At 40.4% G+C, this 25,693-nt stretch overlaps 1 protein-coding gene across 11 annotated transcripts; it reads left to right on the top strand.

The window, feature by feature from the left end:
• Nucleotides 1-9,551: 9,551 nt before the first annotated feature.
• LOC111869321 (RNA-binding protein squid) lies at nucleotides 9,552-25,047 on the top strand. 11 transcript variants are annotated; one of them, XM_023860757.2, is made up of 11 exons: nucleotides 9,552-9,821; nucleotides 11,746-11,786; nucleotides 12,493-12,620; nucleotides 14,933-15,079; nucleotides 16,364-16,495; nucleotides 18,033-18,147; nucleotides 18,560-18,631; nucleotides 19,670-19,765; nucleotides 23,116-23,184; nucleotides 24,223-24,335; nucleotides 24,632-25,047. In XM_023860757.2, exons 1-10 carry the CDS (start codon nucleotides 9,646-9,648, stop codon nucleotides 24,294-24,296), a joined length of 1,050 nt encoding a protein of 349 aa, XP_023716525.1. In that variant the 5' UTR covers nucleotides 9,552-9,645; the 3' UTR covers nucleotides 24,297-24,335; nucleotides 24,632-25,047. The 11 variants fall into 11 exon arrangements, with proteins under 11 accessions (XP_023716525.1, XP_023716524.1, XP_023716531.1 ...); XM_023860756.2 differs by having other exon boundaries at nucleotides 9,553-9,821; nucleotides 24,629-25,047; XM_023860758.2 differs by having other exon boundaries at nucleotides 9,554-9,821; nucleotides 18,033-18,126; nucleotides 24,629-25,047.
• Nucleotides 25,048-25,693: the final 646 nt, after the last annotated feature.

Below are 25,693 nucleotides of genomic sequence, written 5' to 3'. Positions count from 1 at the left end.
TTTAAAGGCTACCATATTTTTAATATAGAGGACTTTTTTAAGATATTTAAATATATATTTCGAGTGAGAGATGGGGAATGGCTGTGTACTCTGTTCTCGTGTAGAAAGATCGCGATGGCGTATCGGTTTCAGAGCAGTCGATTTCAAGCAGTTGCACAGTATGAACGGTCTTGAAGGTCTTCAAGCTTGGAAGCGACTAGCGTCACGCGTCCACCTCCTTCTTGGATTCTTGGAATTCTACAAAATGGCCTTATCTAACGGCCTGCACGGAGCAAGTACAACAGGTATCCTGTTCCGTTACAGTATCTACTGAGTTATGCTAGGAATGTGATGACGTCACATGGGCCAGACAGAAATGTGATTTTCTCTAATACACAAACATTCTAAAAATATACCGAATTGACTAGCGTATTTTGCACAGGTGGTCGGTTCGAATATTGACCGGTACACAGGGCAACACCCGTTTTTTTCGTGGTTTTCCTCGGGACCTCCACGCAAATTTCTAGAGACTATCTCAATTAGGCCACAATCGCATCCTTCCAAATCCTTTCACAATTCATCATTCATTTATCCCACCATTCTATGTTGTATAGTGTAGATGTAAAATAACCCTTGTCGTGTTGGTTTCTTCTGTGGCTCACTGTTCAGTTCTGAAGATGAAGGTGATATATTCCTGCGAAACGTCGGTTGACCCTCGACGGACTATACGGTGCTGTATCCCTGGACACAGAATTCTTCAACCTACAGACATTTCTGGAAATTACTAACCTCACTGCACTTAAGACCGCGTCATAGCTCAGGCGGTTAGTCACCGGGTTCGAGCCCAGGTCTGGTCATGTGGCATACGTGATGGAAAAAAATGGCGCTGGGGCAGGTTTTCTCCGAGCATTTCGGTTTCCACTGTCAATTCTAATTCCACCGACTGCTCCACACTCATCATCTATCATCTGGGGCTGGTAGAATGGGGCAGTTAGTGGCCGACGTACCAAGTGGACTCAGTCTCCCCCACCCCTCCCCCTCCAAGAAACTAAAAAAAAAAAACTAACCTCACATGCACTTCCGTTCTTAAACTTGCTGTGGCACATATAATGATGCAGCATTGTTAAATAATTTAATTAATTAATTATAAGCACTTTAATGCATAGAGTTATCTATCGATCACGGTGGCCACACGGGCTAAGGACACAAAATGTCTTCACCCGCTCGAACGCTAAGCTCTGGTTTTAAGTCCGTCCCGAGGTACGGATATGTCAGCGTTTTTCTTTGTTTGTGCTGTCCGTGTAGCGGCCTTATGACAGGTGTTCTACCAACAGTATACCGACTGCCTACGTGCTGGGCGGCAGGGGTTCGATTCCCGTCGGGGAATCAGCATCCAGACGGGCTCTGGGCACATGGGACTGTTTCCCCGGGGTAAAGCGGCCGTGGCGTGAAGCTGACCACTCACCTCCGTCTAGTAACGATATCAAGAATGAAGGAGCTACAACTCCACTCCCCGATACGTCTTCATGGCGTGGTACTTAATTAATTAAGCACAGAGAAAACTTTTATTTATTTAATTTACTTATCTTCTCGTTGTTTTTTTTTTGGTAGTTACGTATAATCTGAACTGGCACAATTAACTCAGAAAATGGAATGTAGTAAGATATTTTCGTAAGGGACGTCATATTTCTATTATCAGGTGAGTGGACAATTTCCAAACAAAATTAAATAAATTGTATATCTGCTTCTCGCAGAGCTGATTACAAAGACATTTTTCTTTCGGTATGTGATGCCGTGTGGTTGGGTCTTCTGAAATTCACGGCGTCAAATCCCAAAATGACAGTGCTCTTCAAAACACAACAGATTTAAAACAGATTTCCCCTTTTTTATACATCACTGGAACATACTGACCGAACAAGTTCCTTGTTCCGTACTAGGAGATACAGGGAAGCTAGTGGCATTGTTGTATTGAAAGTCTGTTTGCTTGTTGTACTCTTCGGCTGTGAAGATAGTACAATCCTCCGAAACGTCGGTAGCTTTAGTAAGCTAAACGGCATATCTCAGAAAATCTTATCCTACGAGATTTGCATCAGTAAAAACAAAGGTACAACTGCCCCTGTAATTAATTCATTAAGTACTGTGCCATGACTGCATATGGGGAGTGGAGGTATAGCTCCACCATTCTTGGCCTTGACATTAGATGGAGGTGAGTGGTTAGCTTCACGCCCAGTGAAATTCCCCCGGTACCCACTGGAAAGGTTAGGCTAGGTGAGCACCAGAGCCAGTCTGGACACTACAGAGAAGAAAATAATCTTGCCTCTGCCGTGAATCGAACGCCGACCCTCCAGCCAGTAGACCTTCTCCGTACCTTCTGAGCTATCCCGTGTCTACCTTTATTGATTGATCAGTAACTGTCAGATGACAGGTCCACAGTCTCTTCCAAAACAGTTCCTCCACTTAATGTGATCTTCTGTTTTTGGAAAGAGACTGTCCAGGAAAAGTGATAATGTGGTAGTTTTTCCATTTGCTTTCCACATCGCAGTACAACAGCCGTTCAAACCACTCTGGTCACGCCTGTTGCTATACGAACTTGAACCATCTCGAGCATCATTTGTTCTGTGCTTCAAGTCGCTGCTGATGACGCTGCTTCCGGCATCAGTTTTTGGTGTCTCTCTTCGTCTGATGCCTACCCTTTGACCTGTCCAGCAAGGGAGGCCCTGCCAGTAGCTACGCTACCGCTGGTATAGCTCTCAGGGTCCTTGGCATACTCAAACCCCCTCACCACGATAAGGTGGAGACACCAACGAGGGGGTAGTAGTAGTAAATAAAATCGAAGTCAAAGAGGAACAGACCCCTATAAATGTGAAGTAATAAAGGTAAAGTTCTTCTTGTGCATAACTAATTAAGCACTGCTTCACGAAGGTGTATGGGGGAATAGATATATACATCCACGTATTCTCGACCACGGCACCAGTTGGATGTGAGTGGTCAGCTTCACGCCCCTGCTGCTTTACACCCCGGAGAAAGAGCCTGCATCACCCAGTGGATAGGAGGCTGGGTAGGCCCCAGAAGCGTTCCGGGTGACGTTAAGAAGTAATATATCCCACCCTACCGGGATTCGAACTCCGACCTCTCGGCCGTCCAGCCCGTAGCTAGTAGGTGTTCCGGCTTTCCTATCCCGGCTCATAAATTTAAATAATACATTTGGACAGTGGTTGTTCACTTTGCCGCTAAATTTCACAAGGAATCGTGGCTACTTTCTACAACAACTTCGCTTAACAGTGACCGTTAAACAGGTAAGACATGTCCGGCTCAATCTGGACGCAGGGTACAAGTTAACCCGTTTAATAGAAACTTTTGTGATTTTGGCAAGCATCTCTTCACAGAGGTCACGTCCGGTCAAGTCTGTCTTCGCTTCATTCCGCTTCTCCCCCTCCACCTCCCCCACCCCCTCACAACTTCATGTACTTTCCAGTGCTTCAGGCGGTGGTGCCACTACCTGAAAGCCTGGAACCTTCTTCAGCCCTCTTGTTGTGAACATTCATCAATATTGGGTTTGAGAATTACTGGGTTTTTGGACTTTTTCCATCGTCCGGCATTCTAGGTAATAGAGGACTTACTTACTCGTACTTACTCATGAAGCTGAGGCCTTCTGGAGGAGCCGCCAATTCTGCAGCTACTCAAGAATTTCCCAGCATTTTATTGAATCCGAACGTTCATTACTGTGTTCACAAGAGCCCTCCACTGGTCCCTATCCTGAGCAAGATCAATCCATTCCATACCATCCCATCCTATCTGTCTAAGATCCATCTTAATGTTGTCCACCCACCTACGCCTTGGTCTTCCCTGTGGTCTCTTTTCTTCTGGCTTTTCCACCAATATCCTATACGCATTCCTCGTCTCCCCCATTCGTGCTACATGCCCTGACCATCTCTAGGTAATAGAGGACACGTCGTTTCGGAAACTGGATCTGTTTCCGTCTTCAGGTGAGAAAGGAAGACACCTACTCAGTTGGGCCCCTTAGAAAGATCTATTCTCAATCACTGGACCAGTACAGACCAGTTTCTGAAACGTCGTGTCCTCTATTACCTAGAATTCCGGACGATGGAAAAAGTCCAAAAATCCAGTAATTCTGTGTGTCATCCACCATCGTCAGAACCATTTAGAATCTACATGGGATTTGAGGCTCTTACGGTCGTGACTATGAAGGTTACTGGCTTTTGGAATCCGACGCCATGTAGTCCGATAAATATTTACCAGCATATCGAAGGAACCCAGTGTCTCTGTTTGCAGGGTACAATGGCGTCACATCCCGGAAGACAGTAGATAAATTTTCAAATTTGAAAATAGTATCAACCTGTTTAGCAACACGCTCAAGAGACACGATTCTTGCAGTCTTAATAAGCTATTTCCTGCGTGAGGATGAAGAACTGCCCAGAAATCTGTCTGCACTGGAAACCCAAAGATAGCAAGAAAGTTTATTGGAAAATATGATTTGAGGCAGTCTACACAACAGGATGCATACCGTAAAGAATAAATATCTATATTTTAATCAGAGAAATATGTGAATTGCGTTTTCAGTTAACAAAGAATGTTTAATGTTAAAGGTATAAAGGTATACTTGTCCCAGAACTTAATTAATGAAGCACAAAACCATCAAGACGTATGGGGTGTGGAGGTATAACTCCACCAAACTTAACCTCTACACTAGTTGGAGGTGAGTGGTCAGTTTCAACCCCCGACCGCATTACCCCCGGGGATTGGATTACCCATTTGGATAAGAGGCTTGGTGGGCCCCAGAGCCGGTCTGGACGACGTGAAGAAGAGTAAATTCTTGACCCTACCGAGACTCGAATTCTGACCCTTCTGTCATTCAGCCCATAGCCAAACGCTGTACATACTGAGCTAACCCGGCTCCAAGGGGGGCTAAAGCTAACCTAAGACGACCGTGAAGGCAGAGGTGTTGTTGAAGAAGAAGAAGAAGAAGAAGAAGAAGAAGGAAGACAGTTATTAACTGACTGAATGCAGATATAATAAGAGAACTTCATCTTCTAGGATATAAAGCAGTCCTGTTCAGTGAAAGTCAACTGACGTTTCGGACTGTTTGCTCGAAACTAAAGACTGAGACGTTATACGAATCTGAAATTTCGAATGACTTCTGCCGAACTACACTATGTGTTAGCCCACAAGACGGAACTCCTCATAACCACAGCTGTGTGAAGTAAATCTTTGGAGGATCTGGGGTTCTCACAGCAGTGGTTATGAAGAGTTCTGTCTTCAGGGACATAAGTCCGTTGAAGTCCGTCGACCGACGTTTCAGAGAAACATCGCCTCCATCTTCGGGATCGAAGAATAAGCTGAGCACCTGCTTTCGCACCTGTTTATTGCTCGGCTTTTCCTCCAACCCTGATCATAGAGGCGGTATTATACTCCGAAACATCGGTTGACTTTCAGTGGACTACGCAGTCTTATATCCCAGAAGATAGAGCTCTTCTCAGATCTGTGAACGTTGGATAGTTATTAAGCTCAGAATTACTGGGTTTTCGAACTACGTTCATCGTCCAGTATTCTAAAAGCAATGTACAAAGTCCAAAAGTCCAGTAATTCTGAGTGTTATACACCATCGTCAGCTGTTCAATAGATTTTGTTACTACGAAGTCTGAAGTTCATCATCGCTACCGCCGTCACCAGAAGCACAGTCCTGCTCCAGAAACTGTTACTCATTCGCTACTCGAAGTCCAAAAGCTTTTTACCCCCAATGACATGAGCCGCCACTGACACATCCTGACAAAAATGAATTCAGTCCACATCCACACACACACTATTTCTTTGAGACCCATTCCAACATTATATTCCCATCTACACTTAGGTCTCCAGCTGTCTCTTTCGTTTAGGTAAAAAGTAAGGTGAAGATATCCCTGTAACAGGTCGTGAATGCTCATAGGATTGTGAGACGTCGAGGCTCCCATATTTTCTCTAGACATCTGGCTCACAGATGGTGGTAAGGTTCCACCAGTACGAGAAACCCTGCAGTAAAAGGTAAGCTTTTTAAAGCTATCTCCGTAACAGGCTGTGCAGACCCATAGGATTGTGAGACGTCGAGGCTCCCGCATTTTCTAGACATAGACGATCGGCGGTGAGGTCACCAGCCTTACGCGCCGGCTGTCCTTACCCCCAAGAACATTCTTGGTACTCATTTGTGTTCAAGGCTGAGACAACCTCAGGGCCATACTGCGGCTGGAATGATTAGGTCAATTGAAAAATCCAATGACCTCATCGGGAATCGAACCCGCGATCTTTCTGCTTGCAATATAACGCCTTAACCAACTACGTTACCGCATGATCCAACGTTGCAGTAAGAATTCCAAAAACGTACCTTCAGATACAATGTTATTACTAATTACATCTATGGTATGTGTGTAAGCAATGGGTTGCTGCTTTTACTTTGGTAGAGAACCTGAATACAGACTATGTTGCCGTAAAGTCCGACCGAAGGTCATTGAGCACGTACCGTTAGGAATCTTGAAAGTTATTGTCTGAAACACTGGCTCATAGGGTTCGGAGAGAGCAGGTAGCACGTCACAACACGACACTAAAATGCATGACGCTGGCGGACCACATTACCCTTAATTTCAACAATAAAATGTCTACGGCCGCGGTGTTCTTGGACATGGAAAAAGCCTTTGACACCAAATGGCACTCTGACTTGCTGTATAATTTATCTAAATAGGATTTTTCCAACAGTTTGATCAAGCTTAATGGGTCCTTTCTTTCAGAGCGTAAATTCAGTGTTTCGGTGGAAGGCGAAATGTACACGTGAAGAGAAATGCAAGCAGGTGTACCACAGGGTTCTGCATTGTCCCCAACCCTGTTTAACCTGTATATCAATGATGCCCCCCCCCTCAAACACATGTCGCGTAAAGCTGGCGACCTCACCGCCGATCGTCTATGTCTAGAAAATGTGGGAGCCTCGACGTCTCACAATCCTATGTGTCTGCACAGCCTGTTACGGAGATAGCTTTAAAAAGCTTACGTTTTACCGCAGGGTTTCTCGTACTGGTGGAACCTTACCACCGTCTGTGAGCCAAATGTCTAGAGAAAATGTGGGAGCCTCGACGTCTCACAATCCTATGAGCATTCACGACCTGTTACAGGGATATCTTCACCTTACTTTTTACCTAAACGAAAGAGACAGCTGGAGACCTAAGTGTAGATGGGAATATAATGTTGGAATGGGTCTCAAAGAAATAGTGTGTGTGGATGTAGACTGAATTCATTTTTGTCAAGATGTGTCAGTGGCGGCTCATGTCATTAGGGTAACAACCTTTTGGATGTCGGGTAGCGAATGAGTAACAGTTTCTGGAGAAGGACTGTGCTTCTGGTGACGGCGGGAGCGATGATGAACTTCGGACTTCGTAGTAACAAAATCTATTGAACAGTTTAATAACTTGTAGATTCTAAAGGGTTCTGACGATGGTGTGTAACACTCAGAATTACTGAAATTTTGGACGTTGTCCATTGCTTTTAGAATACTGGACGATGAACGAAGTTCGAAAACACAGTAATTATGAGCTTCTCTTTTTATTGCTAGTGGGGTGTGACTAAGTTCCTTGTACTGCGGCCACTTCTGGCATATTGTACCAGCCCCAAATGATAGATGAGGGTGATTGCGGAGCAATTTGGTGGAATGAAGATTGTCAAGGGAAACCGAAGTACTCGGAGAAAACCTGCCTCAGCGCCAATTTGTCCACCACAAATCCCACTTGACCAGACCCCGGGATCGAACCCGGGCCGCCGCGATGGGAAGCCAGCGAGTAACCGCTTAAGCTATGGCGCGGTCTAATTCTGAGCTTAATAACTATCCAACGTTCAGAGATCTGAGAAGAGCTCTATATTCTGGGATATAAGGCTGCGTAGTCCGTTGAAAGTCAACCGATGTTTCGGAGGATAATACCGCCTCTATGATCAGGGTTGAAGAAAAATCCGAGCAATAAACAGGCGCGAAAGCAGGTGCTCGGCTTATTCTTCGACCCCGAAGATGGAGGTGATGTTTCTGTGAAATGTCGGTTGACGGATTTCAACGGACTTATATTCCTGAAGACAGAACTCTTCATAACCACTGCTGTGAGAACCCCAGATCCTCCAAAGATTTACTTCACACAGCTGTGGTTATGAGGAGTTCCGTCTTGTGGGCTAACACATAGTGTAGTTCGGCAGAAGTCATTCGAAATTTCAGATTCGTATAACGTCTCAGTCTTTAGTTTCCAGCAAACAGTCCGAAATGTCAGTTGACTTTCACAGGAGAGGACTGCCTTATATCCTAGAAGATGAAGTTCTCCAGTTATTTCTGCATTCAGTCAGTCAGTTAATAACTTTTTTTCTTCCTCTTCAACAACTACTCTGCCTTCACGGCCGTCTTAGGTTAGATTTAGCCCCTCCCCCCTTGGAGCCGGGTTAGCTCAGTCGGCTTAGCGATTGGCTACGGGCTGGACGACCGAGGGGTCAGAATTCGAGTCTCGCTAGGGTCAAGAATTTTCTTTTCTCCATGTCGTCCAGACCGGCTCTGGGGCCGACTCAGCCTCCTATCAAATGAGAATCAGGGGCTCTTTCCCCGCGGCTAAAGCGGCAGAGGCTTGAAGCTGATCACTTACCTCCAACTAGTGCTGAGGTCAAGAAAATGTGGATGCATGCACCCACTCCCCCACACGCCTTATGGCGTAGTGCTTAATTAATTAAACACAAGGACAATTTTATCTTTACCTAAGCCCCTTTAATCGGAGATAAGAAGTTCATGGAGGTAGGCCTAGGCCCACTGGGGCTGTAGCGCCAAGGGGAAAAAAAAAAGAAAAAGCCCCCCTTAATAACCGTCTTAGTAACGCAATTTGTAAGCCAGGCAGACAAGCAATCAGTTGTTTACTGGCTTCCTTACGTGTTTAGTAAGGTACATTTTTTTACATAGGCTTATTATACACAAGACAAATTGTGATCCGAAAGTACGGCAACTAGACCATTAATTCCGACGATTCTGACTGTTCACCCACGTACTGGTGCCAAGGTCGAAAATTCTTACTTCGCCTCCACGCGTTTACACATAGCTTCGACGCAGTGCTTAGCTGCGACCATGCCGTGGAACAAGGGTTAGTGTTTCTGTTTTGTATTTTGGAGATCCCTGACTCTAATCTCGGGTCTGAAAATCATGAAACAGATAAGTGTTGAAACAAATAAGCGTACATTCCAATAGTTATACCACTAATGAACTGAGAAGTGAATCGTGTAATTACATCGGACATTGCACCCTGAAACATAAATTTAGCAGTTTTTATATTAATGGCGTCACTAAAAAAGAAATAAATGCTACTTTGAATAAAAATGTGTCGTCTGTTTTAAATAACTGAAACATTGTGTGTTATGTTTCATATTCAATTTGTAGTTTTCAGAACTATATTTTGATGACGTCAGAGGGCTGGCGAATTGATATTATCATTTATCGCAGCGCGGTGTTCGTAATAGGTTGGCTGGCCAACTGGCTTGAGGCCTGCTGTGGTGCACAAAATACGTAGAGCGAGTTTATTGATTTTATACGGCACGAACGCATCTAGCTGAGCTTGTCTCTCCATTGTCAGCAATTAAAGAGAGAAGACGTGTGTAAGTGTTTGTTGTATAATAATGGCTGATAACCAGGAATATGAAATGGGAAATGGTGACTTTCAACAGGATGGTGGTGAACAACAGTATGAACAACAGGACGATCAAATGAATGGTGAAGGAGGGACTGAAGAGTGTGGTGGTGATGCTCCTGCCGATAGCGGTAGTGCAGAAGCACCTGGTCGCGATGATGACAGGTAACACATTTAAAAATTATTATAATTTTCGCACTGAAAGTACATATATACTATAACTAGGTGTAATAATAGTACTAATTTCCATCTTTGTAAAATGTAGCTTAAAGTAATAATATAAAGCTGATAATTTTCAACATGGCGATTGTGAAGCGTCATGTAGCCTTATTTGTATCTCTATTCATCCATTGATGCAGTAGATATTACGTATAGTAATTTATGCTGTGATAATTATTGTACAAAGTATGTTGTTTATTGGAAGTGTTAAGCATAAGATTTGTATTTTAATTACAAGCCTTCTTTCTGATGCTGGGTTCTTGCACTATTTATTGTCCAACTCCGATTAAAAATGGCGGCTTGCAAAAGCTTCGAGGCGGTAAATGAGTTATAGGGGTTTTTGGAGTGCTGTAGATGTCATTGGTGTGAGTCAGATTTTAAGTGAAAGACGAGGTGTACCATCAGTGTTAACAATGAAAGCATTTTTGAAAATTGCAACCACTTCCCTCTTAATTCTGAGGCTTCGTACTTTACATAAAGTGATAATGTAATGAGCCAAGTTGCCCTTGGATCTTGGTTTTTATTTTCAGATGCACAGACTTGCCAGTCCAATTTTCCATGGAAAGTTACAGCGAAATTTGTTATGTGTACAAGTGTTCATGTAAATAACTTGGCTTGCTCTATAACCCAGTACAAATACTTCTCTTTCAGCATATCGCTTAAAGTAATGGGACTTTGGGAGTGGTTGCTTTGTGGTTAATAGTAGGTATTGTGTGCCGAAAATTGGTCTTGTCAGATTGTCATTGGTAAGGCATAGGAATTTACCTACAAAATTGCAATTTTTCAAATGAACTGTATGGACTATGGATAAGTGTTATTAGTGAACTTAAGGCATGCACTGTGAAAATAATGTTGGAGGTATGGGACAGTCCAGAACATACTGGTATAAGGGCATTGCAAGTAAAGATTTTAAATTTGGCTTACATCTAGACATGCCTAGTTTTTCCTTATTCATAGCCCTGGTTCCTCGTAGCTGTTGTAGTTTCATTGATGTTTTGTCTGTCTTTCAATTATCTGAACTCGTAATTAATGACATCACTTGGTAAATTCTAAAGTTTTTTAGAGTCTTACAAACGCCATATTTTGTTCCAGATTATAGATATTGTATTCAAACTAATCTCTTTAAAACATTTTGCCTTTGCTTGAACTGTAAATTTTGAGCCTATACTTCATATTTTACCTACAGAGCTTCATTCATAGCAGTGATTAACTGGATTCCTGAACTTGAGTAATTTGGCTTCCCAGCAGAGGAGTAAATGGTTTATATTTGTAATTGTGGATAATTTTTGCTTAAGTTTAAATATTGTATTTTTACTCTTGGAGGATGGTTTGTTGATGAGTTTCTGTAAACTAACCTGCCTTCCTCTCCTTCAGGTGCCTCATCCTCATAAGGCAAGATGCAAGGTCGCTGACATCAGCCCGCTGACCCATGGTATTTATTCCTGGGTTACTTTCTTGTGGTCACAAAGTAAACTCATCAAGCATTTGGTTACTGGTCAGATTTAGGGCCATTTGCTTTTGTTTGATGGGCCACTAAAGTACTTGACCATAATCATTTCTTTGTTTACTTACTTGAGGTCATTTTTGTTAATAGTTGTTCATTGTTCGTGTGCTTTAATGCCATATTTTGTCACCCAAGCCTTCATTTTAAACTCTTACAGATTTTTTCTCTTGCTCAAGATTTTTCCAGATGCCATTTGAACTTAGTGACAGTTCAGTTCAGTTTGCTGCAGTTGAAAGGGTGTACAGACTAAAGTACGATACAACTAATAATGTCAAGCATTCTCACTTTCTGTACAAAGTCTTAACGTCAATGCTTGGAATTTTGTAAAGGACTTGAAACTTAGACGCGTTTGTTCTCTCCTTGCAGGAAATTATTTGTTGGTGGCCTAAGTTGGGAAACAACAGATAGTAAGTTTCATTTTCCTTTACTTCGTGTTAATGTCCTTAGTGCTCTTGACTTAAAAAGATGGACTCTCTCTTCATTTTTCTGCTTGTCATGTATATAATTTGTAAGTCTGTAACTTCTGAAAGGATACAAAATCTCATTTTAAACATAACAGGTGTACATGTTTTTGGTCTTGAGTACTGAAAGTTGACATGTTAATGAATATTGATCTGTAATTACAGTTAGCTGTGCCTGGTAGCTATACTTGACTTACACCTGTTTTACCATGTAAGAATTGGCAGCTGATTTGAATTCACTGTTTTGATAGCTGTGATTTCATTTATACAGTATTTCATTGTGTCAGTGTTGGTTAAATTCTTTTATGTAATCTAAACTTTATTCAGTGCTGCATTATGTAAGCATCATTTACTGTAACCTATAATTTTTTGTTTATCTTAACCAGTTATCAGTAAACCTTGAATGTTGGCTTTGCCCAATCTTTTCTGGTTCATTTGTGACAAAAAAAAAAGTATCAATTTTGCATGTAAGTTTTGATAACTTGTATGATCTGGGAATTGTGCCACATCTTGCATTTTCTCTCTGATGAATACTACTGTCAGTTCTGCTACTGAAGAATTTGATGACAAAGTAGGTTCTGAAAATAGCTTTTGTGAACGTTTGATTTGTAGTCTTTTGGCAAATTCTTGATTCCGGTGTTTCTTTCTGTAGAGGAACTCAGAGAGCATTTCCACACATATGGCGAGATTGAAAGTATAAACGTGAAGACTGATCCTAATACAGGCAGATCCAGGGGATTTGCGTTCATTGTTTTCTCACATGCAGATTCAATCGATAAGGTATTGTTAAAATTGTTGGTTAACCTTCTTTAATATAATAGGTTTAATAGAGCAGTAATATTAGGTAGGGAGGGTTGCAATCACACAATCCTGGAATGAAAGCTATGATTGTTTATGATAGAAATTATATGCTTCCCATCCAGCTGAATGTGGTAGGTTATGGTACCCTCCATATCCCTACAGATAGTAAAATTCTGTCAAGTTATATTTGTTTTATTTACCCAGCATTATTGTTCTAGTTTTAAGGGTTTTCCTTGTATACAGGCATGTTCCATGTAGGACCTTAAATTAAAAAAAAAAATTCTTAGTGGGCGGAGTCCAGCTGGGTCCACATAGTACTGTGGCCAGTGATTGGCCATTATACCTTCCCCGGGTGATTATGATAGAGAATTTGATGGAATGAAGATTGGCAGGGGAAACCAAAGCACTCGGAGAAAACCCACCCCAGCACCACAAATCCCACTTGACCAGACCCGGACCAAAGCACTTGGAGAAAACCCGCCCAGCACCACTTTGTCCACCACAAATCTCACTTGACCAGACCTGGACCGCTGCGGTGAGAAGCCAGTGACTAACCACTTGAGCTATGGCTTGGCCCATGTAGGGACTTAAGCCAGGAATTTCATGTTCTGCGGACCCCTCAAGTCTGGAACAAAATTGCTAGCTCTATAAATTTAGAAATTGAGAAATAAATTGAGCCCAACAGTGCATGATTTAAAAGGGATCTATTACAGAGAAAAGGAAGGTTTCTGTTATTAGAAGTGTGAAATATGATAATGTATAGGGAATGTTTGAAGGTGGACCTTATTTCCGGACATGATTGAATAGGAGAGTTCATTGTCAAAGGCTGACCATAAAGCCCAGCCCAGGGTGGTCCCTGCTTTGAGATGATCTAGAGGGTTACTTGGATACCCAAATGTCACAATTGGGAAAGGGTCCAATTTTGGCCTTGAAACTGGAGTTTGAGCATGAATAGGAAAGTTCCATCTTTCTGTCGGGCAAAGATGATCATATGAATCCCCTTCTCTGTTGGAGGTGTCTTGGGAGAGATGTGAAAGGTATTTCAGGGGTTGTGGGTGGTTAGTGGAAGTGTGAAGCAGTAATTCTACAGATGTATAATGATAGAGATTTGAATATATCACACATGCGAAATTTGCTCCATATTTAATTGACTGTTTAGCCTACCCAACTCCAAAAGTTATCTTCATATCCTGGCTGCTAAAACCAGAATTCCTCTAGATGACCTATGCCTACTGACTAGCTTAGGCACCCTTTGCAGCAATGCCACTAGAGAACATGAGCACCTCTGGAGACAGCATAGCAAGAATATCACAGTGGCTGGAGGTGAGCTGAAGTTGGTGGGCTGGTTGCAGTCGTTGCTTGTATATGTGCTGCCTGACACTAACTGAAAATATGTACTGTACTCTGCAAGTCCGTGTAGCCTGCAGTGCAATCCACCTTTCTTCCTCCTAGTTCCCAGCTATAATGGTGAAATCTAATTTAAGATTTATGAAAAAATGCTTTTATATGTGTTTCAATTACATCTAATATTTAGAAGTACACATATAGAAAGTAATTTATGGTGTGCTGCAGTTACATTTTTCAGTTATTATATATTGTCTCGCATAATTTTTCACAGGTTTGTTGAATAATGCTACAAAGACTCCAGTTTTAAATTCATGCTAAAACATGGTTTAGTATTTGAACACAGCCATATGGAGTAGGTGGGAACTTAAATATGTGACAGGTGCCCAACCCATCGTTGGCTGTGAGGAAATTTTTCACAGCTCAGCCAGTATATGACATTGATGATCACGGCTGCTTTGAACTGTGCCACATTTTCACAGGATCTGAGCAATTTTATGTCATGATTTTGCCCTGCATTCTGTTGAAGAGATGGCAACATATGCTTAGTTTTCTCTGCATTTACTTGTGGACCAACTTTCTTGCTAGCATCATTTAAGAGTTTCTGGAATATCTATGTTTTCTGTGTTATCAGCCAGTATATTTACATCAGCAAAGACCTGCGATTTCACCCTCGCTTGGTTTCCCTGGACCTTCATAATGGCATATTCTGAAGCAATAGGGGTAAAGCATCTCCTTGTTTTAGACTGGTTTGGATAGGAAACAAAGCTGTTTACTTGTACACACCTCACTGTTTCCACATTTGGTATGCATGATGTAATTAGTGTACATGCACACATTGTTATAAATGTAAAAGAAGCGTCCTTCCAGGGCATACCACGCCCTGAATATGCATGGAGGAGAAAGTTTGTGCTGCAGTGGTATTTATATTTGATTTTACTTCATAGGTTTTATCTGCTGGAGATCACATTATTAACAACAAAAAGGTGGATCCAAAGAAAGCAAAGGCACGTCATGGCAAGATATTCGTTGGTGGTTTGGTACCTGAACTCTCTGATGATGATATCAAGAACTTCTTTGCGCAATATGGAACGGTATGTAATTGATGGAATATGATGTGACCTTTACATATGTTCCACCAAGATGCCCTAAACTTTAACTGCTATATAAGCCTGGAGTTGTCATTTTTTTCCATTTGTAAATTTAAAGTTTTCTTGTAATCACTGCTTATATTTATCTTGGACCCTTGTAATTTTGATAGCACCTCTTGGACAGGATGTTTGGGATTTTGACAAAGGTTCATTTCGTATTTGATAAAGAATAGTTTCAAGAAGGCTTAGATGCTTGTTTCTGGAACCTATGACATAAATTGTGCCAGCATTTTATTTATTATGACACTGAGTGTTGCCTGATTATTTATCTGGTCAACACTAGAGTGGAACTGGGCATTATTTCACAAGCCAGCTGGCTTTTTGTATCTCAGCTGATATAAATAAATGAGGAGGTAAATTCACCCATGATAATTATGTGTTCAAGACTTATCAGCTGAGGACAAATACTGCGAATTTTTGTGTCAACTTCAGCAGGCTTAAAAATATACCTTTATTATGTATGGGGTTTCTAATTCAAGGTGCCTGAACATAACATGTGTTGCTCAGGAAGCAGAGTACAAGGGGTAGTGGTCTTCCCAGTGCTTATGGTAGCTTTTAATATGTATAATTTGGTTTACAAGGTGACTGAAAAATAAAGTAAACTGGATTTCATTCAAGTGTCAGGACCTAAAGGTTGAGTTGTGTTTATGTAAGCAAGGTGACTTTCGCAAGTATTAAGGGGGGAAAGACACCTGGGAAGGTGTTTGTGTTGTGCAAAACAACTTCAAATATTCCAGAAAGGTGCAAACCTACACAGCTTACAAAAGCTTGTTGTACACAACTCTTTCGGGATACTATGACAGATGAATTTCCTGTTAAAAAGTAACACTTTTAGGGACAAAATTGCATATAAAGGTTCAGTTATCATACAAAATAGTCGTTTCTGTTTCTACATAGTTCTGATATTAATTTCCTAACACTGCTTCTCTACCTACATGTTTGAAAAAGATCTGCGTTGCCACTGCAACTGCATATTGGTTCTTGCCAAATGTCAGATTTTCAGTCTAATGCTGGTATTGCATTACATGTAGGGTAACAAAATGGGCCTTGTCATCCTGTGTAGGGTCCAGAATTATATTACTATGATGATCCTATTCAACATTACATGAAGCATTCAGATTTTAAATTAATGTTGTGTAATTTGGTGTGATATTAAGTACAGACATGTCTGATCATATCTCCTTGATGTCTTAAGACGCCCTTGTATGCTGGGTCTCCTATTTACAGATAGTAGAAGTTGAAATGCCATTTGACAAGACAAAGAACCAGAGGAAGGGTTTCTGCTTCATCACATTTGAATCTGAACAAGTTGTCCAGGAGTTGCTCAAATCACCAAAGCAGTCTATTAATGGCAAGGAGGTAATACAAGTTTTTGTGTCATAGCTTGACCATTGATTAATGATAATGTCTTCGCAAGTGTTTAAGTGATTCTAAAGTTCTTCATAATTTTTACTGTATTCCCTAGGGGGAAAATGAAGGACTTAAAATCGATAGAATTTCAGAAACATATTTGCTGACGTAGGCTATAGTCTGGTACAGGAAAAAGTAGCTGCTTTGGGGGTTTTGATTACTAGAGGCATGTGGTGGCAATAAAATAAATTAAGTTTGTATTTGCATTAAATTTTGTTTCAAGCGTTCTGCTATTGATTAAATTTGAGTTTACATATTTGACATCTGAAAGCTGGGGATGAGGTCTGACGTGCAGGGCCCTTAGTGGCTACAGGAAGGTTATATGCAACACTCAGTTGCAGAAATGAACTGTACTGGTTGGGATATTATGAAACCAATAGTTTTGCATCATGCTTTTGAGTATCTTAATGCTTGTATTTATTTAGACATAGGTGGGAAGATAATATTAAAATGGTTGTTAGATAGGGTGGGGTGGTATGGACTGGATAAATCTGGCTTGGGGTAGAGACTTATGTGAGGGCTGTTGTGAACATGGTAATGAACCTTTGGGTTCCATAAAATGTTGGGAAGTTTTTGAGTAGCAGCACAACTGGCGGGTTCCTGAGAAGGGCTCGGCGCCAAGAAGTTCCATAAGTAGGGTGTAACAAAGGCAAAAACAAACTTAGGGGCATGTTCCACACGTGATGGTGACATGGCAGAAATCGCTGGTGTGTTGCGGATTTAGAGAGAGAATGTGTGTCAAAATGAAGTTTACTCATAATTCAGTCATGACCTCTTGACATCAAGATTTCAGGTACTTGTTTTAAATGGGCAAGACAGCTTATTGGCATATCCATGTACAAGCAGAATTAGTACTACTAGCAGGCAGCAAGATCATACTGTATTTTTATAATTTCATGCCGTATTGTAATTTTATTGATTGGCTTTGTGCAAAATGGTTGGAACAGTTGCATTACAAAGATAACATTGTGATCTGTGCACTTGGACTCGTTTGAATAGTATGAAACTTTAGAACAGTGACTGAATCATAAATACATTTAGATTCATGTGGTGGTTTGAGTTCACCTGGGTCCTCTCGGCACGTCGGCTGCTGATTGGCCTATTGTAGCTGACCTGTGTGATTATGATGATAGAATTTGGTGGAATGTAGATTGGCAGGGGAAAAAAAATACTCTGAGAAAATCTGCCCCAGCACCACTGTCCATCACAAATCCCATTTGACCAGACCAGACCTGGGCTGCTGTGGTGGGAAGCCAGCGACTAACCACTTGAGCTATGGTGCGGTCTACTGTATAGTAAAGTAGAGCTTGTAACTTTAGTATAATGTGCATATGAGTGAGAGACATCGGCTGAAAAGTGTCTTAACAGCATGGTTCAAGGGTAAGGTATTGGTAGTCTTCACTGCCACCAGTTAAAGAATGTTAGGTTTTGGATGTAACTTTATTTTTTAGTTTATGCTGCATGTTTTCTTCTAACATTCCAACAGGTCGATGTTAAGAAAGCTACTCCAAAACCTGATGGAATAGGTGGAATGAGAGGAGGTCGGGGTGGAAGAGGTGGTCGTGGCAGAGGGAGAGGAGGTAGGGACACACGGGTGAAAGGTAAGGGGGAACAAGCTGGTGTACCTTGGAAAACGAATGTTGCACAATACCATGTAAATTTAAACGTAAATTTATACAAATTTTCTTGTAAGTGTTGATTGAGTCGGTGCTTTTTGTGTGTGCACGTGCAAGAGTGCGTGTGATCGCAGTGATGACCACTTAGGACACCGCTGATTGATGTGATTTGTTACAAAGATCTGAGCGATATGACACTTTATAATTGCATTGAGTATGTGCATGTTCGGACTGCATTTTCTTTTTTAAGCCCATCAGTAATAAGAGAGATACATTTGTTCCCTCGTTACCACATCCTGTTGTTTTTATCCGGTTTTTATGTGGTTTTGTTATTCAGTAATTTATAGTTTTTTGTTTTGGGGTTGTAATGGACTTTGTTTTCCCACCCATTTACTAGGTTACGGAGGCCAAGGGTGGGGTAACCAGGGCGGATATGGTGGTTACGGCTATGACCAGGGAGGCTATGGAGGTACGCAATTTCTGCGTTGCTTATTGCTACTATTCGGCTTAATTTTTATGCTTTACAGTAAAATTAGTCTTTTGAAAAGTTTAATTCTTGCATTTCTTTGAGATGGTTTAAATAAGCAGTTCAAGTACCTGAAATCGTTTGTTCGGTTGATATGTTTTTATCAGTACTTTATAAAATGAACTGCAGTATTTGAGAAATTGATTGCATGTTGGGTCTACAATGATACTGTATGGAGTTTGGAATACAGTCTGTCTCTGGAAAATAAAAGTGAATATTGGGACACAGTTTTCAGAAATTACATGTATTCTGTTTTTATTGCTAGTTGGTTGGGACTAAGTCCCTTTTACTGTGGCCACTTCTGGCCTGTGTATTCTGTATAAATGGTAGTTTTTATATCTTAGTGGAAATAGATTATAATAAACTTAAATTAGCTAGTAGAAGCAGAGTACATCTGTGATAATGCCATGTAGGTTGTTTAAAGTCATCTGATTTTTTGGAGGAACTTCATGTACATCTTCAGGAACAGACAATAAACCGAACAATATGCCATTGTGAAATACATGGCAAGCAGAGTGTGCCCCAACCCTGAAAACGAGATATATTCTTTGGAACATCAGTTCATTCAGTGGGCTGCATGTAACCCTGAAAGATAGTGCCCTTAATGTTGACCTCAGATCTTACATAGCTACCAGATATTAGTGTGACTGAAATTGGATTCATTGAATTTGATTATACTGATTATGTAACATTATTCACTTTTTTTTCTAGTGCAGTATGGAATTAAATTTGATTCCACCTTCTGTAAGATTTGGCCTCCCTTTTTTTTAACAAGTAACCTAGAGCTCTTTAGTATGTCAGTATAAATTTACAAATGTCTGGATATATCAGTATTTGGTGTCTGCGAATGTATGTTGGTTAAAGTGACCCTTCATGCAATTGTAATATAAACCTGTGTTTAATGTAGTTAACTGTTGGGAAGACTTGAATTAGTTTTGAGGTCTCTTCAGTCGTGTATTGATAATGTTCATTGCCTTTCAGGTTATGGAGGATATGATTATTATGGCAGTGGGTATGGAAATTACGGAGGCTATGGTGGTTATGATTACACTGGATATGGTGGATATGGAAATTATGGTAATTATTTAGTTATATGAGTTTTAATTTGATTTGTGAGTTGTTTCCTCCTGTAACCTTAGCGTAATGTAGAAGATATTTATACTGCATATTTAACACAGACAATAGCAATGTGAGGGGTATTTAAGCAGTCTGGTAATATTAACTTTACTTCAATAGTTTTTTTGAGGATTGGAGATAGTGTCATTTGGTGTATGAAGTTCACTTGGATGCACATTTGCTGTGCATGGATACATTTGTTGCTCAGGGATGTATTCGTACGGTAATTTTAAATGCAGTGGAACCCACATTTAATTTTTGTTGATTAAACATTTTACTCATTTCAGGCTTTTGATCTGAAGTCAATTGCATTCTCTTGGTTTGGCATTAAATTCCACTGTTATGAAGAAAAAACTTAACCCTTTGATTGCCAAACCCTTCATAGAACTGAATCAGAAATGCCAAGGCTGCTTGGTTGTAAATTAAGTTGCGCATAAAAATTCACACCTTCGAAACAGCCGTGGGTACCGATTGCTCAAAAGCCTTTTCTTGCTTCTAAATGGGTGTACCACACTTGCTGCCATCTGTTAACAGAATCCCTGTACTAACTGGAGCTACTCGGATTGTGGTGTGCAAAGGCTAAAGTGGTTTTGCTGTTGTGGGGAATTGAAATTTGTAGATCAAAATTTTCAGGGCAAATAAGCAGAGAGATGAACTTTGCTGTAATTCAGAATTGTGTGAGGGTGGCAGGGCTTCTGGGCTTGAAGTGGGAAGAAATTTATTTTTTAAAATGAACCATGGTGGGGTCACTTCATCTTGCTGATAAAAAATGAGTTTCCTTTGAGCACTAATTGCAACGGTGTGCATGTATGAGCTTTATTTGTTACTGTTTTCTCTGCTTTTCAGTTCCTGCTATTCATTTATGATTCTGTTGATTTCCTGTTGCTCTCACCATATACTTCACATATTTTGGGATTGTAACTTTTACAATTACTCATTGTAACAAAGCAGACCTTGCGTCTTTGTAACTCACATTAGAATTTTGTTTGTAGCTATTTGTGTGCATTAAATATATGTGAGGTGCAGGTGTTCAATAGCATGCAGGTTTTCTGAAAATGTTTGTGGGGCGGTTTATGCGTTTATTCCCTTCAGTGGCGAGGAAAATTTTCACAATTTCACATTTCGTTTACTATGTCGTTTTTTTTTCCCCCAGGCTGCCAACTATTGCATGTAGTTCACATTTTTCAGAAGAGGGCAGCAGCCATATGGAGTTGTTTGCTGCCCCTTCCTGGAGGCAGTAACAATGCATGTTCTGTGTTGACCACAAAATGGCATGTTAAGTGGTAACTAAAGAGGTTGAAGTGGCAGTATTTGTTTTGAGAATCATTGTCCATTAGTCAAGAATTTTGCCTGATTTGAGGTCATTTACTCTTGCAAGGATATGGAATTACAGCCCACTAGCAGTGGTGATTTAGGAAATAATGAAAGTAGGAAGCATAATTCATTACAGGAAATCAGTGAAAGTGCTGATACGAAAACAGTTTATGGACGCATTGTCATGTACTTAGCAAATTTGAAAGCATGTTAGCNACTTATACACGGTGCCAAATCCCAAAAGACTGCTTTCTTCATAGTCACCGCCGTGAAAGCCTCAAATCTTACATGTTAGCTACTGTTAGGGTTTTGTCACTTCATGGTTGGTTTTCCAGTCTCAGGTGTTCTGTTGAGGCTCCGTGTTGCCTATACATGAAGCAGCACATCAGCAGGTATACCATACCACTGAATAAATGTGAAGCCCAGTTTTTAAGAAATGGAGAATTCAGTAATTTTGTGACTGGAAATATGCATTAGCCATGGGCATTTTTTTATGGCTAGTGGGTTGGGACTAAGTCTCTTGTTCTGTGGCCACTTCTGGCCTTTTGTACCAGCCCCAGATGATAGGTGAGGGTGATTGTGGAGCAATTGGTGGAATGAAGATTGGCAGGGGAAACCGAAGTATTTGGAGAAAACCTGCCCAAGCGCAACTTTGTCCATCACAAATCCCACTTTGCCAGACTCAGGATTGAACCTGGGCCGCTGCGGTGGGAAGCAAGCAACTAACCATTTGAGTTGTGCCATAGGCATTAAAAACGTTTCAAGAAACAGGATGAGAGGTTTCTCCATTTCAATTTTTTTTATCGCTGGAAAGTATTTATAAATGTTCCATGTTGTATAACAGGGTACCCAGGAATATCTCTTCAACAGATGTGCTTAGAATTTGTCAAAACCACAATGTATGCCAATTGTCACATAACCACTGAGGAAATCATAATAGGTGTCTGCTAATGTTTTGGAAATGTCAGTCTTGGGAATAAGCTGCACACCATTGTCAGTCTCATTACACACAAGTCATTCAAATTTTTAGTTACATAAAAATTCAATAATTTCTTTTCTGCTCATTGGCACATTACACACATGTTGGTATTTTAAAGCTAATCATCATTTTCCTTAATGACAGTTGTGTCAGAGTTACAGATTTCGTGAAGTTCACTGAGGTAATGGTTTGAAATGTTTTGCCAGTAAAAATTCCTTATGTCAGCTTTGATAGTAACGATTTGTGGAAACTAAGTGGGATAATGATGCTGTTAATTATTCACGTGATCCTTTTGTACAGTCATGCTTCAGTGGCTTTGCTTTTCTACCTTAAAAATTGGATCAATTTAGGATCATGGAATGTTATTTTTCTGGTGGTGCCTAGTTATTGGCTTTTGAGATGCCTTTTATTCTTTATGTTTTCACTTGTATATGAGTTATCAAGCTTTTGTTCCAAAAAATTGTTGACCCCTAAGTTTGTTGGTGGCCATTTAAAAACTTTTCTGTGGTTCCTAGTCACCATTTCATTAGTTACATGCAAGTGTTGGATGTTTGACTTATATGCTGCACCCCAAGTATTGAGCATTAGGGATCAATGCATTTCACTTTGATAATTGTGACCTTGTTTAGTGTAGTTCAGTATGAAAATATTTTGAAATATTATTGCCTCAAAGGCATATTCACTGTAATGTAATATCAAGAGAAATTTAGAATATACGGTAGCTGTAATAAGTGAAGTTCAGTTGCCATTTTGGAAATCTCTTGACACTGCAAGTTTTTTGAGGTATGCCACATGGACAGATTTCCAAGATATCGGGATTTGGGAGTGGAGCGTGTTTATGAATGTTGTCAGTTGACCACATGCATATATACATATTCGCGCATGTAAATTAAATCTTGTTGGGGTGAAATATAGTAATTTTATGGGGGGGGCATGAGTAAGTTTGATACATTTCATTTAATGCTGCGTTTTACAGACCGCTGATAAGTAATTTCATTACTCTGTTTCCCCCCTCCAGACTACGGAGGCTACGGCAATAATTATGAAGGCGGATACAGTGGTGGAAGAGGTGGTGGCCGTGGGAAAGGTACAAATATGATGACTTGTGTTTTGTTCACTCATGTGCATCTTTTTTGCTACTTGCTGTTGATCTGTCTGTAGATGATGCTTATAGGAATTGAAGTTATTTTTTACCTGGTGTAGTCATGCTAAATTTGCTGTGTCCTTTCCAACTTTGCTTCCAAGGTAACTCTTGCTTGAGGAATATTGTAGTACATAATTTAGCAGTATTGTTTTTAGTTTGTGGTTTTCAGAATTGGATTTAATTTAACCAACGGCATCTGTAGCCAAGATGTAGCTTCTGTTTTGGAATATAGCATGAGTTCCTCTTTACTTTTATGGGAGTAACAGTGGTTTGTGTGATGTGTGTGGCTTGCTTCCTATAACTGTGAGCTTAGTATAAATTCTTACAAACACGGAACAGGGGTATGCAAACTTGATTCTTTCCAGGTGGTTGGAGTCTGAGCCTAACAAACTAGAGGGTTCATAAGTGATGAACAGTTGAACATCTCAGTTTCTAAAATTTCTGCTATATACTTACCTTCAAGTTGCTACATTTTATAAGATTACATGAAATTGGGTTTGAAACATTGCTTTGAAATTGGGCCTTTGAATGGTGTTTTCAGGTAGGGAAAAGTAGTGTGCCTTGCTCTGTCAAACATGCTGTTGGCTGCCACTCCTAGTTTCCAAATTCATACTGCGTGCATAGTATTCAAAATCTGTTGCCAGTGAGTTAGTCATATGCTTATTTTGTTGATATTAACATAGTAATTCTTCCCCATTTATTTCTAGTCGAGAGTTGTAGTTCTGTCATGTATAAAAAGTCCGGCTTTCCACAGTTGCATCTATTTGTATTTTGGTCCTTTGCTTCCTGAAGTGTTTAAGTATCTTATTACATGCTAAGTAACTTGACCGAGATAGTGATGTAGTTTTTTTTTTTTCCTTAGTTGCAGCCTGCTGAATATGTCTGCACATGTAGAATTTTATTTTGGCATTTTCTGAATTGTGTTATTTGCCCTCTTACAAAGGGTGGGTCAAGCTAACAGTAGGGGTTTGAATGTTGCAGGCAGTACAGGTGGTGGTTACAGTGGTAAGCAGAGGGGTGGGAGCCGCCAAACACAGAGACATCAGCCGTATTAACTCAGTTCTGTGTCTTTGTCACTCTTGTGTTTTGTCTTGGTAAGTAAGAGAACCCAAACTCATTGTGCATGTTTTTTTTTAATACGGTTTCAAAATTTTAAGTGTTTTGAGTTTCTGCAACCCTTTTCCCAGTAGATTTGAATTTATACTAAGTTACTTTTATGTTTTTTGTACTAACCCATTGTAGTGTGCTATTTGACAGGAGGAACATGTATTTGAATAGTTACAGTTCAACACGATCGATTATAATGTTAGATGCTGGGCTTCATGTCCAGTGGGAGTAGTAGGATGTTCATGGAACTTCATATATATAGTTGTTTCTTTATTTTCAGCAGCAGATTAGTGCACATGGTGTCCTTCTATTCACCAACCATGTCATCGTGTTTCATCATTCCATTATTCAGACAGAAGTTATCACCAAGTCCTGCAGTTGGAAAATAAACTTTCAGTAGTGTTATGTGGTTGTATTAATGAAAGGTGGAGTCAGTGTGAAGTTGAATAAAGTACCGGTTTTTTTTTTTATTATGAAAATGTGTTTAGGTTACTTCAGTATGTAAGACAGTGGAAGAAGGCTTTGAGGTACCATGGGATTCTAGTGACAGTTGCTCGTCTTTGGCACTCCTGATGCAGTGAAGTAACTTTTGTCAAGATCAGCAGCTTTCGTGTTGGATGTAACATCTGTTACATTTGCACTTGTATTTCCATGATTCATGACCATACGAAAAATAAACATCGCAATTTTAACAACTGAGCATTTTGTTATAAATGTTAAATCATGGCCTGGCAGTACAACTTTAGAGTTGTACTGATGAACTGGAATAAATGTATGTTTGTATAAATTATGACTTTCCACCTCTGAACATCTGGTAGTCGTAAGGGGTATGTAAGCAGTTTGAGATCAACTTTTGGCCAAATGTAAGTTTCAATTCTTTGCTAGAGATAATTTATTTGTGGAGCACTTGTTTGTGAAAGGAATTTGTAGCTGCTTACAGGTGGCTAACAAGAATAACAGTTGTGATAATTTCTGGCTTCAGTGCCTCTAATATGGCGATACATTCCTCCGAAACGTCGGTTAACACCACATATACACGGTGCCAAATTCCAGAAGACTGCTTTCTTCATAGTCACTGCCGTGAAAGCCTCAAATTTTACAGTGTTTGTATATCTGTTGTGGGGAATAAACACAAGAAGTGTAAGATTATTAGTACTAGTTCTAAAGAATGAAGAACTTGTGAGTAGTCAGTTTGTGATGTTACTGTATATTGCCAGGATCAGAGTCTGTAATTCACTGTAAGAAACAGGAATGTTGTGAATCAGTGATAGATCAAGCATGTTTTATAACAAGCAGTTCATTTTTGAGTCTTTGGAAGTGTCAGGTTTGAAATGATGTGGAGAGC

Source organism: Cryptotermes secundus, unplaced genomic scaffold, assembly GCF_002891405.2.
Source record: "Cryptotermes secundus unplaced genomic scaffold, Csec_1.0 scaffold325, whole genome shotgun sequence".
Taxonomy (NCBI): domain Eukaryota; kingdom Metazoa; phylum Arthropoda; class Insecta; order Blattodea; family Kalotermitidae; genus Cryptotermes; species Cryptotermes secundus.
Note: the sequence above shows the minus strand (reverse complement) of the source record. Positions and strands in the feature narration are given on the sequence as shown.